Source organism: Acipenser ruthenus, chromosome 45, assembly GCF_902713425.1.
Source record: "Acipenser ruthenus chromosome 45, fAciRut3.2 maternal haplotype, whole genome shotgun sequence".
NCBI lineage: Eukaryota > Metazoa > Chordata > Actinopteri > Acipenseriformes > Acipenseridae > Acipenser > Acipenser ruthenus.
Genome location: NC_081233.1, coordinates 7,320,648 through 7,336,777, shown reverse-complemented (window position 1 = coordinate 7,336,777; position 16,130 = coordinate 7,320,648). Strand labels below are relative to the sequence as shown.

At 44.1% G+C, this 16,130-nt stretch overlaps 1 protein-coding gene across 4 annotated transcripts in view; it reads left to right on the top strand.

Moving 5' to 3' along the window:
* Nucleotides 1-16,130, top strand: part of LOC117401078 (arf-GAP with GTPase, ANK repeat and PH domain-containing protein 2) — a 51,852-nt gene that overhangs the window by 21,586 nt on the left and 14,136 nt on the right. For 2 of the 4 annotated variants that reach the window (XM_059013329.1, XM_059013328.1), the window contains 4 exons: nucleotides 12,738-12,796; nucleotides 13,585-13,672; nucleotides 14,983-15,068; nucleotides 15,978-16,119. In XM_059013329.1, the coding sequence (XP_058869312.1) occupies nucleotides 12,738-12,796; nucleotides 13,585-13,672; nucleotides 14,983-15,068; nucleotides 15,978-16,119 (375 nt within the window). Of the gene's footprint in view, nucleotides 1-248; nucleotides 2,066-12,737; nucleotides 12,797-13,584; nucleotides 13,673-14,982; nucleotides 15,069-15,977; nucleotides 16,120-16,130 lie in introns of those variants that run through there. The other 2 variants (XM_059013326.1, XM_059013327.1) reach the window with 2 other exon arrangements.

Here is a 16,130-nt window from a genome sequence, read left to right as displayed (position 1 = left end):
GGTAAATAATACCTATGCAAAATGACTGGGTTGGATACTTTATCATCCCTGAAAAATGGGACATGCTTTTATAGATTTATATTTAAAATCTCTATAGCATCTCACATGCTGTATAGGGTTATTACACACACACACACACACACACACACTGTTCATTTGAGAGGTATGGGGGCTGTACTACACTGTGTGCAATCAGCGATTTCCAGCACCTAGGGTATGGTTTTCTCCCCCCATCCTTACAAAGGATGCTGCCTGCTGTCAGTGAGCTGTTTCTGCTGCTGCTGCTGCACACAGTCCACAGACAGGGATTTCTGTGCTGCTGTTGTTATTTGAATGCTGGATCTCTCATGCAATGATACCTCCCTGAGCTAATTTCTCTGAACCAAACGACAATACTGAAGCTGTCAGTGTGAGCTTTTTTTTTTTTTCCGGTTAAGAGAGAAGCATTATTTTTTCCTGTGGCGTTCTAACCATGCCCAGCCTGAGTTAGCAACAGAGGGCTTAGTCTTTCTTATTGGATTGCTAATCACTTGATACATACATCGGGAGATGGATAGTGGGAGGTGCCGCTGGTGGGTGTCACGTTATGTATATATTGGATATTTTTCCCCACTCGGAGAACGCCATTCGGAGGCTGGTTCTCTGAAAAGCTTTCATCTTTAACACGAGCTTAAGGATCTGGGCTGAGGAAGGAGAATGTCATTCTACACAAGGCAAAGGCACGATCAGTCGCTTCTGCTGCTTCTTGCCGTGCACAGATTTGAGAGACGGCTGCATTGAGGATTCGTTTGTTTCGCAGCCATGGGCTGCAGCGCTACAATGGGAACCAAATAGAAAGCACACAGTGTGTACAGGATGCCTGGGCAGTGGCCTTTCTGTCTGCTTCTTTATTAAAGGAAGAAGGTCTTGAATGAGAGAAAGGGCCACCCGGTTTGAAAAAAAGAACACAGGGAAGGGAAGGCTTGTAGTTATTATTTGATTACAGCATTTTTTGCAATAGTGAATTTTTCTCGAGCACATGTGCAACCCTCTGCCACCCTGTGCCAGCTTTCTATGGTCTGCCAGCTTCAGCGTGAACCCATGAGCCGGCCAGCCACTCTCCAACGCAGGACCACCTACCTCATCTCGCTGACCCTGGTCAAGCTCGAGGCAGTGGGGGGTGAAGGAGATGGGGCCGCAGATGATGTGGATGCCCTTGAAAGGGCATCTTTCCTGGAGGGGCAGATTGAAGGTTCAACCCAGCAGGAAGATAAGCAGAATCCTGAGAGAGAACGCAGGGTACCCGGAGAAGGTGTGAGCTTAACCGCCAGTGATGGGTCTCCCTTGAGTCCATTTGACCCTCGATTTGAACCTTCTGGCACCCGAACAGGGTTCAAAGATGTGGAGAAGAAGAAGGAGGAAGAAGGAGACATTCTACCGGAAGAGATGAGTGGAGGGAGGACTCGGCCCTCGGTCCAGCAGACAGAAGGCCAGCTTCCAGTGGAGACTTCCAAAGCATCCAGAGAGCTCAAACCCTGGAAGTCGGTGGATATCGAAGCCAGCCGGACGGCAAAATGCCAGATCCCGGTCCGGATAGGGCAAAGGCCCGGCTTGCTGTTGAAATCCCACAGCACCAGTAGGAAAGACCCAAAGGAAGGCTTGAGCACGGTGGCGGCAAAGAGTCTGGATAGGAAAGAGAAGGGAGACAAAGCAGGAGGGGGAAGCAGCCGGCTATCCTGGCCTGAAAACGAAGCGAAACCTAAGGCCAAGGGGAGCGGCCCTGCCAGGGGGAGCCCCACAACCGAGGGGCAGGTGAAAACCGGAGCCCCCTCGACCGTTAGCCTCATCCCCAAGCCCCCGAGGAAAGGGAAGAGCCGCACGCTGGATAACAGCGACCTGCACTGCCTGTCGGAGGACCTCAAGAGGGGGAAGGAGGGAGAGAAATCCCGGACCTCGACTCGGGACCGAAAGATGCTGAAGTTCATCAGCGGGATTTTTACCAAAAGCTCTCCGGCCGCGAGCGTCTCGTCCCCTCCGTACGGGACCATTCCAAGGGATTCCAGCAATGAGGACCGCTCGCTAGGGGGTAAGCACTTTGTAAATTGGACTTTTGGGTCCAGCGAGGCTCTCTGAAACAGCTGGAGGGGTATTTTGTGCCTTCAGATAAGTTTATGAAAAATCTGATTAAGTAGTAGCATAGAAAATGATAAAACAGGAATGTTTAATCAGGTCACACTGAGACTATTACTTACTTCAGAAGTTCTCATTCAACATTTTCACATGAGTGCCTATTGTTTCTAATATCAGTGATTGCTGCCCGTAAATTGAAATTCTCACACCCTGAGGTTTTCATGCAGGTAGATGAAATACAAATCTTGAGGTGGTCTAATACATTTGCACACTACTGTGTTTGTTGCCAGTATTACATTCTTACCCATGTGTACAAGCCCCGTTTGAATGATTTAACACACAGTGGTGTTACAATCCAGTACTGTATTTAATCCATAACTATAAAACGCTAACTCAAATGACAAACCTTTTAACCGAAAGTCTTTTTCAGTGTCTTCGTCAAAATGTTTGCCGTTGAATTTACTAATTTAGCTTAGTTTTAAGCAATGCTAAAGTATACTTATCTAGCATACAAGAGATCAAAAACATCACACCACCAAAACCAAAGATCATTGATAAACAGCAACACAGTAAACAAGTGCTGACGTTTACTGATACAAAGAAGTCCCAAAAATGTAAGAATTCACAGTTGACACACGTTGGTTTTCCGATCTTGGAAGAGTAGGAATGGGAAACACACACACACACACACACACACACACACACACGCACGCACACACACACACACACACGCTGCTCCCTGCTTCAGCCCTGCCCTCAAAACTACCCACCCCCTTTGGAATTGAATAGGAATTTCATTCTTTATGGCTATTGATCTGTTAGCCCGCTGACACTGCCAACACAGCCAGATTGTGTGAAGGAGATCCCTCATCAATACTCTGACGCTGTGGGTTTTGTTGTAGTCTTATTTGTATCAGTTTGAACAACAAAAATGTGGGTATTCACAGTTGAATGTAATACCTTGCATGCAGGTAAATGTACAGACACAGCAACTACTGCTATAGTGAAATAAGCACTCAGACACAAAAAGGGGTAAATGGGTTGTGTATTACAGCCGATCTGAAAAAACTAGGGATGGGTGATGCCTAATTATTTATTGTCATGCCATCAATTGGGCATCAATTCAGCATCAACCCTGGGAAGGATCTTGTGTTTGAGATATAACAGAACAATAATCTCCACTTTGGATTTCCGACCTCTCAAACTTCTGTAACTACTGCAAACCACAACACTGCTGTGTATGGGGCATGATGGGCACCCTTGAAAAGTTCAGTCTCCATGCCTCAAGCCTGCCCTGGACTGGAGGGAGCACCCTTTCTCTTAGGGGGTGAGGGAGCAGTTCAGTCTCCATGCCTCAAGCCTGCCCTGGACTGGAGGGATCACCCTTTCTCTTAGGGAGCGAGGGAGCAGTTCAGTCTCCATGCCTCAAGCCTGCCCTGGACTGGAGGGAGCACCCTTTCTCTTAGGGGGTAAGGTAGCAGTTTGGTCTCCATGCCTCAAGCCTGCTTTGGACTGGAGGGAGCACCCTTTCTCTTAGGGGGTAAGGTAGCAGTTCGGTCTCCATGCCTCAAGCCTGCTTTGGACTGGAGGGAGCACCCTTTCTCTTAGGAGGGGAGGGAGGGAGCAGTTCGGTCCACTGAGACAATCATTATTATTACTTAAGTGTTTAATAATTTGCTCGTGATAAAAACCATCCATTATTAATACAGTCATCCAACGTTACATAACTCAGAGACAGAGAAAGCAGCCAGTGTGTTCTGAGAACAGCAGTGATGGATATGGTGAAATATTAAAGCGAGAGATGTATAAATAGATGAAGGTTTGAGAAAAGAGAGTATGTGGTGATCCTCGTTCATAAACCTGATTATTTCGGAATGACTGGCTAGTGTTACCTTGATCTGATGACATCATTTTATAATTAGAGTGTTGCAGAAAAAAAAGTGGGCTTCTGTGGAATGGAAAGGGAGCGGTGGGGAGGTTAGACCAAAAAAAAACAAAAAACCTGCATTATGTAGCACACACTCTTGTTTTGCATTGGTGTTGCTCTGGAGAAATACATGACCACCCCTCACCGACAAACAACCTGTAAGTCATCCAAGGGAAGTTGCATTGTATCCATGGGGTAGAAAAAGCCAGGTCATTGTTAGCGGCTGAAACAGGGAGATGCAGCTTTTATATAGTCCCAAACACATTTATAGCCCATTCACACCAAGGTGTTTCTAACACCTGGCCACTTTATTAGGACCTATCTGATTGGATTTGGCATGGCCCTGGTGTGGGGCGTGTTCTCCTGGTATAGCCTGGCTCCCATGGTTACTCTGGAACGAATGCATCATTGCATTTCAAGGCTGTGATCAGAGCAAACGTTTCCCCAGCCCTGTATTACGCAGGTCCTAATAAAGCACTAAGTATATTTTTAGACAGCTTTTTATCCTTTTGAGATGCTAGTAGAAAGTCTGCTCCTTCTGCTGTTTTATGTTTGGTGGCAACTGGTTAATATTGAATTGATTTCCGTTTTTTATTTTCTACATGAAAGTCTATTAGTCTAGAATCTAGTTTGCAAGCATTTTGAGGAGGCGGACAGGCGAAATTAACATAACAAGACAGATGATATCTCATTAAACAAAAGCCCTGTAATAGAGGATTAAGTACAAGCTCTCAAATTTACTGTTGTACGTAAGAGCGATTGTTAAAACTGAACGACTAAGACGGCTGGGGGAAGCATTTTGATGAGGAGATTAACATATAAAATGGGGAGGTAATTGGGCTGCACAGTTCCGGTGTATTTTCGACAACATCTGAACTGCAAATGAATGTCATTTATATTAAGAGCCTTTTATTTTCAGTTAATGTTTGATACAACCTTTCCATGGGAATTAAATAGCATTTATTAAAGATAATGCCATAAATGTCCCTATATAGGTCTTAAATGTGTTTTGAAAGAAAGCTATGTTACTGGCATTAGGCGTGTGCTGATACTCATGTATCGGCAGGTATTAAATAAATCCATTCACTAATGCGTGGATTTCGAAACAAGAAAAGCGGTCCTTCCCTCACCTTTACAATCGAGTGCCAATCAATGGCCATTAACTTCGGCAAAATCTACCGAGGCCCAAAAGGTGTTGTCGTGAAGCTGTGTTAAGTGTTCCCCTTGCTATCGAGTGTGAGGCACTCTCTTTAAATGCGTTGCAATTGAAGACATACAGGCAATACAGATGGAGTTCTTCAGCTAGAGGGAATGTGAAGCCCACTCCCACACACACACACACACTTACTCCTGCCTATAGCGTAGCAGAAGAACGGAGCTCTCTGCTGGATGCTTGTTGCCATGGAGACAGGGGAACTGTGAAAAGGGCCTGACGGATCAATCGGAATGCCTGGGTGCTGGGAGGCGCTGAGCAGAGGCTCTCTCTGGATAGGATCCGCGTGCTTGAGGCAGTGATTTTCACATTTGTTTCTTAAGTCATAACTAATCACAGACGAGCAAGACCCCTTTGACGATACAACAGCGAAATTGAACCTGCCGACAGGGTGAGGGCAGGGGAGCACAAACCCAGTCCTAAAATGTTCTCACTTTCTGTTCATTTTCCTAAAGCACGCCTCCTGCTATTGCAGCTGCTCATATGCATCGCCTAGTGCCACCAGCTTGCATTGAGACCTGTTCTCAACGCCCAGATTTCCAAACTGTGAACACTGATGTCTGCTTAATTATTATTTAAACAGACATTCCCTATGTACAGGATTTATAATTAAAAACCTCCGGGATCTGGTTGTGGCAATGATACGATCGGACCTGCTGGCGATCTTAGTTCTTTTCTTTAGAGAAACACAAAAATGACTAATTGGTTTCTAGAAGGAGCTGGTTTGACGATACCAGGTTCTTATTGGGATTTAGGTTTTTCCTTGGGCAGCTGGCCATTTTTCCGTTGGCACAGTTTAAATGTTTTCCAAGTCTTGGGATTTTTCCTAAACTTTGTCAAAGATGTACATGTCAAAAAGTCTGCTGTCGTGTTTATACAGTAAGATGGGTTACTCCCATGCATAATGCTGCAGTGCATCAGAAGGCAGATAAGCATCTATGCATTTATAACCACATCCCTGAAATAAATCATGCTACGGTTATGTCAAGAATAACACAGCAATCTCTGTAGAATCGTTCTTATCAACGTTATCACCGGACCCCCTTTTCTTCGCTTGAATATCTTTTGGTTCTTTGCTTGTATCTGAAACTTTGGGATATGTTTCAAGGATGGCTATTTTTGGCAGCTTGTTCTAATGCAAAAATATAATCTTTGATATGTTGAAATCGCACCTCAAAATCTGTGCTGTTTTCCAACTGAGTCCCACTTCCGAGAACAGAAAAGAGCCGTAGAGAATTACGAAATAATGATGTTCTATGAATCTATATTGTCAACAATCAATTGACATGAGTGATCTTCAGCCTGTTTGCATGGTCCTACCAGTCTAATATCCACATGCTTCGCTCTGGAATGAAATTGGGTTTGAATGAGCCAGTTGACTCGCCTGGTTTACTCCGTTGGTTTCTTCCTAATGTACATTGTTCAATCCTCAGCTGCTTCAGTGCGAATCCCATTTCTGAAAATGACATGCTTCCTTTTAACGTTCAAATCTGGGTAATGACACAAATAATTTAAACATCCTGGTTTAAGACTTTTATAGTGGCAACTCCTGGACTGGAGGGAGCACCCTTTCTCTTAGGGGGTGAGGGAGCAGTTCAGTCTCCATGCCTCAAGCCTGCCCTGGACTGGAGGGAGCACCCTTTCTCTTAGGGGGTGAGGGTGCACTTCAGTCTCCATGCCTCAAGCCTGACCTGGACTGGAGGGAGCACCCTTTTACTTAGGGGGTGAGGGAGCACTTCAGTCTCCATGCCTCAAGCCTGACCTGGACTGGAGGGAGCACCCTTTCACTTAGGGGGTGAGGGAGCACTTCAGTCTCCATGCCTCAGTATGGTACCAATACAGTATGTACCATTTTTTGATGCTGAAATATTTTACCTAGCTGACCTGTCTCCTTGACAACCAGGCCCAATAAAAGAACAAAAGAAAAAGAAAGCTCTCTCTCTCTCTCTCTCTCTCTCTCTCTCTCTCTCTCTCTCTCTCTCTCTCTCTCTCTCTCTCTCTCTCAAAATGTTATCCCTGCCCAGAGCTGGTGGCTGTCAGCAGTGTTTTGCTGTTTATGACCTCTGACCTCTTGCTCTGCTGAATCCTGTCTTAGTAACACAGAGGGCAGACATCAGAGCCACACACTGTTGGCATGGCAACAGCTTGGTAGATTTTTAGATTGGCAGATTTCTTCTGATGAATGCATGGTAACAAAGGCTGTCAGATTTAGAGGGCAGGTGAACACTGGAACAAGTTTTTCAAAGACTATGAGCATTTGAGTTAAAAAAAAAAAAAAAAAATTTGAAACTATTAATTGAAAAAATGGCTTGCGATCTCGAAGCCGGTGTTTTTTTCACAGTCTGTGTCAGTAGTGCTGATATAGGTGTGGGGTCCAGATGGGCGGCTCTACAAACTCATTATCTCACATTTAAAAGTCCTCCTGTGGCATTAATCAAAGTGGCAGGCTGTCCTGACTCTGGGGGAGATGGTGTGAGAGAGAGAGTCTGTGTGGAGGGGAGGAGGGGTTGTGGGTAAGCTTGGAGGATTGGCCAGGTCCCATCCCAAACAGTCTTCAACAGCAATGCAGCAGTGAAGTACATAATTGCATGGTACTGTACTTTGTAGGCAACTCAGAAATAATCTGTTTGTGAGTAAAGACAACTTGTAATGGATTTCTCCCTAGCAGCTGATGAGTTAATAATACCGACATCAGCATAACACACCTAATCGCCTCTCCACTACAGAGCTTGCTCTTTAGTTGAAGGGCAAAGCATTTGTCTTTAAGGCTTGTGTCCATTCCTGCCTCTCCATTCATTTCAAAGGACTTGAGATGCCACTACAATAGTCCCTCTCTGTTCCGTATCTTCTCCACACATTGATTATTTGAACCACCTTGTGTCAGACTGGAGGAACACATTTATATTGTAATCTAGCAATGGGATCGCAAAGGTGTGAAAATCAATACTCACTGCCTGGTAATCCATTGCAGTACCATGGTACCATATCAGCAGCAGACTCACAATGTGCTGCAGCATCAGGACCGCAGTCTGTCCAGTGCAGTATGTACTGTTTTGCCATTGTCGCTGATGCTGTGATCGGCTAATGGTCCTCCTAGTTTTTCTTCAGGGTGATACACTAGGATTATAATGGGGTTTTTTTTATAATCCCTTTTCTGCAAGGTTGTCTGTCTGGAAAGCAAGGTCAAGAGAAACTGGGAAAAGAAAGAAAATCGTGTAAAAAGCAATTGCTTCTGAGAACCAGGGCTGCAGACATTGAGAAAGGCTTCTAGTTCGAAAGCTTCGTCATTGAATGTTTGTTTTAGGGTCTTTAAATAGGAATTGCATGGGGCTGTTTAAACTCTTCAAGTGCGTCAAATATATGTGTTAGTCGTTGTATCTGTGTTTGTGTGATGGGCAGTGTTGTGTGATACACTGGCGTTATCACACAACATTGTCCGTGAGATGAGATGAGGTTAAAAACTCTAAAGCAACAAATGCAGAGCCCGGCTCTTTTGCATTGTGGTTAAGATGCTCGCTTGCGGTGGGTGGGGTCACCGGTTCGCGCCCATCCTCCTCCTTCACAAATATATGTGGCAGTCATTTGAACAAAGTGACGGCTACAAACAAAACAATTTAAGGTTTAAACTTTTTCAAATAGAAAATTGGAAACGCTTTGGAAATTTCTAAGAACCTTCCCAACTGAAGGAAAGCATCTCAAAGAATGACCGTGGTTAATTTTCATTCTGGTGTCTCTCTATCCCTCTCTATAGACAATTTTACCACAATAAATTCGCTCACAAAGTTGGCCTCAGAACAGGTTATTGAGATGAAATTAATCTTCCAATCGGCTTTTAAAACACTCAATGCAGAAGTTAATTGCCATTGATTGGCTCTCTGTTGTAAAGGTAAGGGGAGGACAACCTTTCTGTCTGCCTACCCCTACTGTACAATACCTCCCTGGGCTTTACAATACTTGCTTATGTTTTACCATGCTTTCACTTTGATACCAAGTCTAAAGATAACTGATGTGTGATTTTACAGTGTCTTCCATTTTTTAGTACATCTCTAAAACCGCTGGAAGTATAGACCCAAATTAATTTAAAATGTTATCTCCGTTTTAATCTGCTGCCACAAGCCAGACAAATGTTCGTTTAATATTTAACAATCCTCCAGCTAAATCAAGGTTTGCAAAGGTAAAGAAAGCCCTCCCTGTTCTGTACAGTGGATTCATTAATTTCAACCCAGTCTGGAGCAATGGTAGGGCCACCCTCCCCTATTTTTAATAATAATTCCCTGTTTATTTTCTCATCCCTGCAACTGAAACTCATTAAAAATCAGCAGATGCACCAAACGGTCTAGTGATTGGGATAATTACCTCTCCCTTAAACCTCCTCTCACACAGTGTGCACACGCATACACAACCACAAAGAAACATGTCACACAGATATGCCTTTCGTCTGCGCCTAGGCCATATTGAATTAACTTGTCATCTTCTGACCTCATGAAGCAACAAAACATTAAATACAAAACCCCCTAAGAGAAAGGGTGCTCCCTCCAGTCCAGGGCAGGCTTGAGGCATGGAGACTGAACTGAACTGCTCCCTCACCCCCTAGGAGAAAGGGTGCTCCCTCCAGTCCAGGGCAGGCTTGAGGCATGGAAACTGAACTGCTCCCTCACCCCCTAAGAGAAAGGGTGCTCCCTCCAGTCCAGGGCAGGCTTGAGGCATGGAAACTGAACTGCTCCCTCACCCCCTAAGAGAAAGGGTGCTGTAAGAGCATTGATAATGTATAAAAGCATTTGTGAAGGACATGTGTGATTTGTTCCTGGGTTTTCTTTTGTGTCGATGTGTTTGTGTCCTTTGTGTCAGCTTTTGTATTTTTCAAGTCTGTAATTGTCTTGTCCGAGCAGAAGAATCTCAGGGTTGGAAATGAATCAGTTGAAACGGGAAGTGAAAAAGATGAAGTGACCTTCGTGTTTCTGTTGATGTGACATGAAAGGTTGGATTTTTAACCCAGAGACGGGGGGGGGGGGGGGGTTGAAGCTGCAAAGAGCAATATTATTACTGAAACTGCAGTTTTTATAAAAAAAAAAAATCTTTATTCAGAATATGCACGCATTTCAAATGCTTAAGCAAAGCGATGATTCAGGCAGAGAAATCACTTTTAACCTTAGATCAAATTTTGTAAAGGTAATTTTTATGTAATAGTTGCTGCTGCTTTCTGCTTCCAAATCATTCCATTGTGTAGGTCAATTTCATATATATATATATATATATATAGAGAGAGAGAGAGAGAGAGAGAGAGAGAGAGACCTCAACACCCCATGTCTGCCAGTTTACAACTAAATGAACCTAGAGATGAAAAGGCATATGCATTGACCTGCAAACCCATGACAGAAAACGAGAAACAATTGCTCCTCGAACCTTTCACGCACAATTCTAGCACGACGGAAGCTGGAACATTGCCATCAGGGTGCAAGCGCAGCATCGTTGATCCGCAACGATGCTTAAGTAAACTATTAGTTCCGCCTTCCAGAGTAATCAAAGGACCCGGGATAAACCAGGAGAACCTGCCCCACACCAGGGCCATGCCAAATCCAATCAGGCAGAGAGATCCTAATGAGTGTGTCTCGACGGTGTCAGCAGAGGCTGATTGCTCGATGACAGGCTCTCAGCCATGCGTTCACATGCATTCCCCCAGAGCGGAGGATTCTCACAGTGCAGATGTCAGTGCCGGTGAAATTATGCAGAGTTTGCAAGGATCGCTGAAAGAGTGCCCTTCGTTGGCGCTACCATGGAGACTCCTTTTGAGCTAACCTTGGGCGAATGGAGAATATGTACTGTGGAGATTCAAGAGACACGTATTACTTTGCTGCTACTGAACTAGAAAGTCCATTATTTGTTTTATAGGACTGTGTCGCTGCATCTGTTTTGGTCACTGTTGATTTACTCCTAGCCTTTCGGTTTTTACTTTAGGATAAAACACGTTGGCGTATAAACTTGAATGTGTTAGGAATGCTTGAAATCAGTCACCAAAAACCTGGCAAATTAAGCATTCAAATACAAAAATACTGTTAGAATAAATATGCCTGTTTTGCTGTAGAAGGTATTGCATATTTATTAATACAATTTATTTTCAATACAGTCTACTATTGTTGTGTTTTGTGACATTTCAATACTTTACAACAACAACAGAGGGAAGGAGACACTTCTTCACACAGAGCGTGGGGGCGTATGGAACGGGCTACCTAGTCATGTTGTTGAGGCAGAAACACTTGGATCCTTCAAGACCCAACTTGACAAAGTTCTGCCAACCAGACAAGCTTGCATGGGCCGAACAACCTCCTTTCGTTCGTAAATTTTCTTAAGTTCTCATGTAAGCCTTGTGATTCTGTGCTTTCACTTCCCAAAGTGATATTAAGTGCGGTGGAAATCAGTTGCATGACTCATGAATGCGAGTGTTATTACCTGGAATGTGACAATAACCAAAAGTATATTATAAGCAGCAGACTTCCATTATATGATGGCGGCTTCAACGGTATTAGGAACATGATGTTAATAAGCCGTTTCCATTGTGAAGCACAGACCAGTTTGAACTGGGACTCTGGGAATTCTCCTTTCTGATGGAAGAATGAAGAGGACGCCAGAGGAGAAGTGTAGAAAATTATGTTGGCTGTCGATGTGACAAGACACATAGTCGCTGGCACTGCCGCTGTGGAGAGACAGATGGAGGGATGGTTCAAGTGAGCAGTGGGAGGCTGGCATGGGCCCCAGAAAGGTGGCATCATGTCAGCCTCTTCGTACCGTGAGACACTGACACTTGCCAGATGCCTTGGTTCAACTCACACAGGCCTTTCACCTGCACACTGCTTTAGAAACCTTTAAAAATCACAGTAAACAGACAGCTCCCTATTTAACTTTACAGCAGTGAATATCAGCTGAGTTTAAATAAATCCATTGCTAAACAGGAGCTAGGTATTGCCGTGAAATGTCTGTATTAACTTAACCAATGTATTCTTCTGTTTGTCTAGATTCATAATTTACTTTGTTGCTGTAATCACTTACTGGTGACTTTTTAAAACAAAGAGGTGTGTTCCCTCTCAGAATCACCTCTAAACTCATCTGGTACACCAGAGTGTAACCATTAACATGTCCCCCCTGCAACACTCTCTGGTGGAAGTAACAAATCAATCGGTACAAACTACCACATGGAACAAATGTGGTGTTTCGTCTATCATCTGGGAAACAACTCCCCCTTCTTCACCATGCAAATGGAGTCTGCAGAGTTCAAAGGTCAAAATAGCACATGATTTCTCAGATTCAAGTAAGAACCACTATAAGCAAAATGACAGTCGTTAGCAATAAATACAACACATATTTTAGTAAATCTCAACAGGGCTTGAATGGTAAGGGTGAGATTTCTAGCAAGCTGGAAACTGTTTGAGCCGCAGCAGAGCTACAGCACTGTGGATTGTGACTAATCTCTCTCCTCTTGTTTTTTTTTCGCAGTGGCGTTTTCTAGCACTCAGGAATGGTCACTCAGTCGCAACATTTCCGAGCTCCGTCTGGTAAGTGTGTGCGTGTCTCTGTGACTCTCGCACGCCTCTTTTAGCAAACCATGCTTGGCTTGTTGTTTTAGTTTTGGTGCTTATGAAAGGTCACGAGCAATCTTGCAGTCGGGCAGGCAGTATGAGAGCTTGAGGGATGTAGAGGCCATTTGTCTGTCTGTCCATCTTTCTGTTTGTCATCTTGACATTTTGCATATGTCTAGGGGACCATATGTGAAGAAATTTGCTATGGGTATAAAGCACAGGTTATGAATTGTATCAGTCTATACAGTAGTATACAGTAGTACTCTTTCAGTCTGCCCGTCTCTCTGTCCGCAAGTCAAGTTTTTATGTCTGCTGAACTGTAGCGAAACTGGGTCTGGATATTTTCTAGCACAAGTTATTCAGAATGTGAATATCTGTGGGTGTACAGAGCCATATGTCTGTATGTTAAACTAACAGGGGTGTGCTGTTACTCATTTTACGTCTTCGGTACACCAGTATAAAATATCAGCGCCCCAGATGAGAGGAAAATAATCTTCCAGTCGGCTTTTAAAACAACGCGGAAGTGAATTGCCATTGATTGGTACTCAGTTGTAAACGTGAGGGAAGGACAGCTTTTCTTGTTTTGAAACCGAACACCTAAATGAGTCGTTTTATTGAATACCGGCCGGAAATTCCAAACTAACATGGTGATGACCATGGTGATCCACTTTGTAAAGGTACTGAAATCTCTAGTGACTCCCCTTGTCTTTGTATTAGTCACTCCAGTGCAGTGTGAATGCCCACTGGTGTGTTTCTTTCCTCAGGGCATCGTGGGAAGTGTCCGCAGTGGGAAGTCAGCTTTGGTCCACCGGTTCGTCGCGGGCAGCTATCTGCCACTGGAGTCCCCTGAAGGTAAGCACAGGGTGTGGGTCACTGGCAGGCAGGCTCATTATTATTATTATTATTATTATTATTATTATTATTATTATTATTATTAATAAGGTGTTACAGGGCAGTACAGGGTTACCATGTAAGCTTAATATATAATACTAGCCAATCAAATTTCAGCTATGGTCAATTTGCACATATTAGGAGAGTCCAGTGCCTAGTAGGATCAAGAGATCTACAAGTGCAGTCGTGTGCACGTTTATTAGAACACCTCCAGATTTGTCATTTCTATCCTTTATATACCTGTCTGCATGAAAACCTCTGGGGGTGAGAATTTCAATTTCCACTCAGTAATGAGTGATATAGAAACAAGAGGTACTTATGTGTGAAAATGTTAGACCGATTTGTGCTTTAATTAGGCATCTTAAACTTCTAAATAGTCTCCTGCATTTTACCATTTGTGGCTCTGTGTTCCTTTTCTCTTACTATTTAAAATTAATTGCATGTGTGGCCTATTAAAGTCATCAATTAAGTTAGACAATCACTAATTAGCTTATTTTTTGAAATTTTCCAAGATTTTCAGTTCCAGTGGTTTGATTTCCTATGCACAACAATTCAAAACCACAGAAGCAATGGGGTGCTCTGATACAGAAGCAATGGGGTGTTCTGATACAGAAGCAATGGGGTGTTCTGATACAGAAGCAATGGGGTGTTCTGATACAGAAGCAATGGGGTGTTCTGATACAGAAGCAATGGGGTGTTCTGATACAGAAGCAATGGGGTGTTCTAATACATTTACACACTGCTGTATATTAAGGATTGATGTTTTTGTTTTATTTATACAGAGAAGATCAATGCCTAATATTAGTTATTCGTAAGTTCCACATGTGTTTTTGCAACGATTCAGAGCGGATCTTAGTGCTGTCAGTTTGTCTGCTGCTTTGGTAAAGAGAACATCCTCTAATGCTGACTCAGAGATACAGCTTGTGTTTTTGAGAGACAGTGAATAGTGCAGCCCCGGGCATCTGAGACAGGAAGAGGTTAGTGACTGACTGTCCCAGCAGGAAGCGGGCACGCGCTGGCACACAGCTCAACAGCGACGGCCTGACAGTGTCGGTGACCTCATCTCTCTGGCGATAATTATCTTATGATCAGTGATTACTGCAGTTGACTCTTATTAGGGCGTTAGCTGGGGTTCTGCACCAATAGTGAATGCAAGTGAAGAGCTGAGCCAACACAGATATCCTTCACGATGTCCAGATCCTGAACCCTTGGGTTCACACTGAGATGTGGAGGTCCTGGGGTAATCCGTTTGAATCTCTTGCCTGTTTCAGGGGGTCGGTTCAAGAAGGAGGTGCAGGTGGAAGGACAGAGTAATTTACTGCTGATCCGAGAGGAAGGCGGACCTCCAGACTCCCAGGTAAAGGGTCTCAATAGCCCGGCAATGCTGGTTGAAAAGCAAGCATTATACACACGGGGCAAACAAGTTCAGCATTTCAAGTGTGGTGTAGTGGTGTAGTCAAGCAGGTACACCATTCTCCCGCACATGTGTCTGATTCAGTCAGGAATCCTCTTGGTGCAATGAAGAGAGCATTAGGAACGTCTTCTATTACAAACTACTTCTTTAATAAGGCTAAAAATGCTGACGAAGACGACAGCAACAGTGCAGCGACTACCGCTGTGTGTAGAAATTGGATAAATGCATTACCTATTATATTGCTAGAAGTTTAGCAGACAAATGAAATGTGAATTTGTATAATAAATCTTCTTTAAGAAAATCCTGATTGAAGTGGCATTCCGGTAACTTCAGATTTAGGACGACACCACTGTTTATATACAATATTCTTTGTAGGACCGGTCTGCTCCGTTAGATTTGGCATCGCCTGGATTAGAGAGGCAAATTAGCTGTGGCACCTCCTCCCTGCAGCACTGTAAAGCGGCGGGAGCAGCACAATTGCAAACAGTCTACCAGAAAACGAGGGAAAGGCAAACGGCACTCGAAAGAGGCATGATAGTGGGTGCATGTCAAGCAGGTGCCCCAGCAACAAGGACATTCATGAGTGCATTGGCTTTGGCAAACGGAGGAAAGTGGTGGCCAAGTGAGAGCTTTGGCTGCAAACAGTTAGCAACGGACGGAAGGTAAAGACGATTAGTGAGAGTCTGATATATTAATGAACAGGACTGAGATCCCGCCAGACGCCTTCCAGCACCTTGTGAGGTCTATGCCACAAACAAACTGTTGTGTCAAGGCTGTGGTCCAAGCTACACGTGTGTAGTGTGGTTAGTTTCACAGTCCCTAACTTGTTCCTGTTTCATTCTGTGCTTGCAGTTTTCTAACTGGGTGGATGCGGTGGTGTTTGTCTTCAGTCTGGAGAATGAAGACAGCTTCCAGGAGGTCCTCAAGTACTACACACTGCTGGCTAACTACCGCAATACCAGCGACATCACTGTCATGCTGGTGGGCACGCAGGGTGAGCCTTGT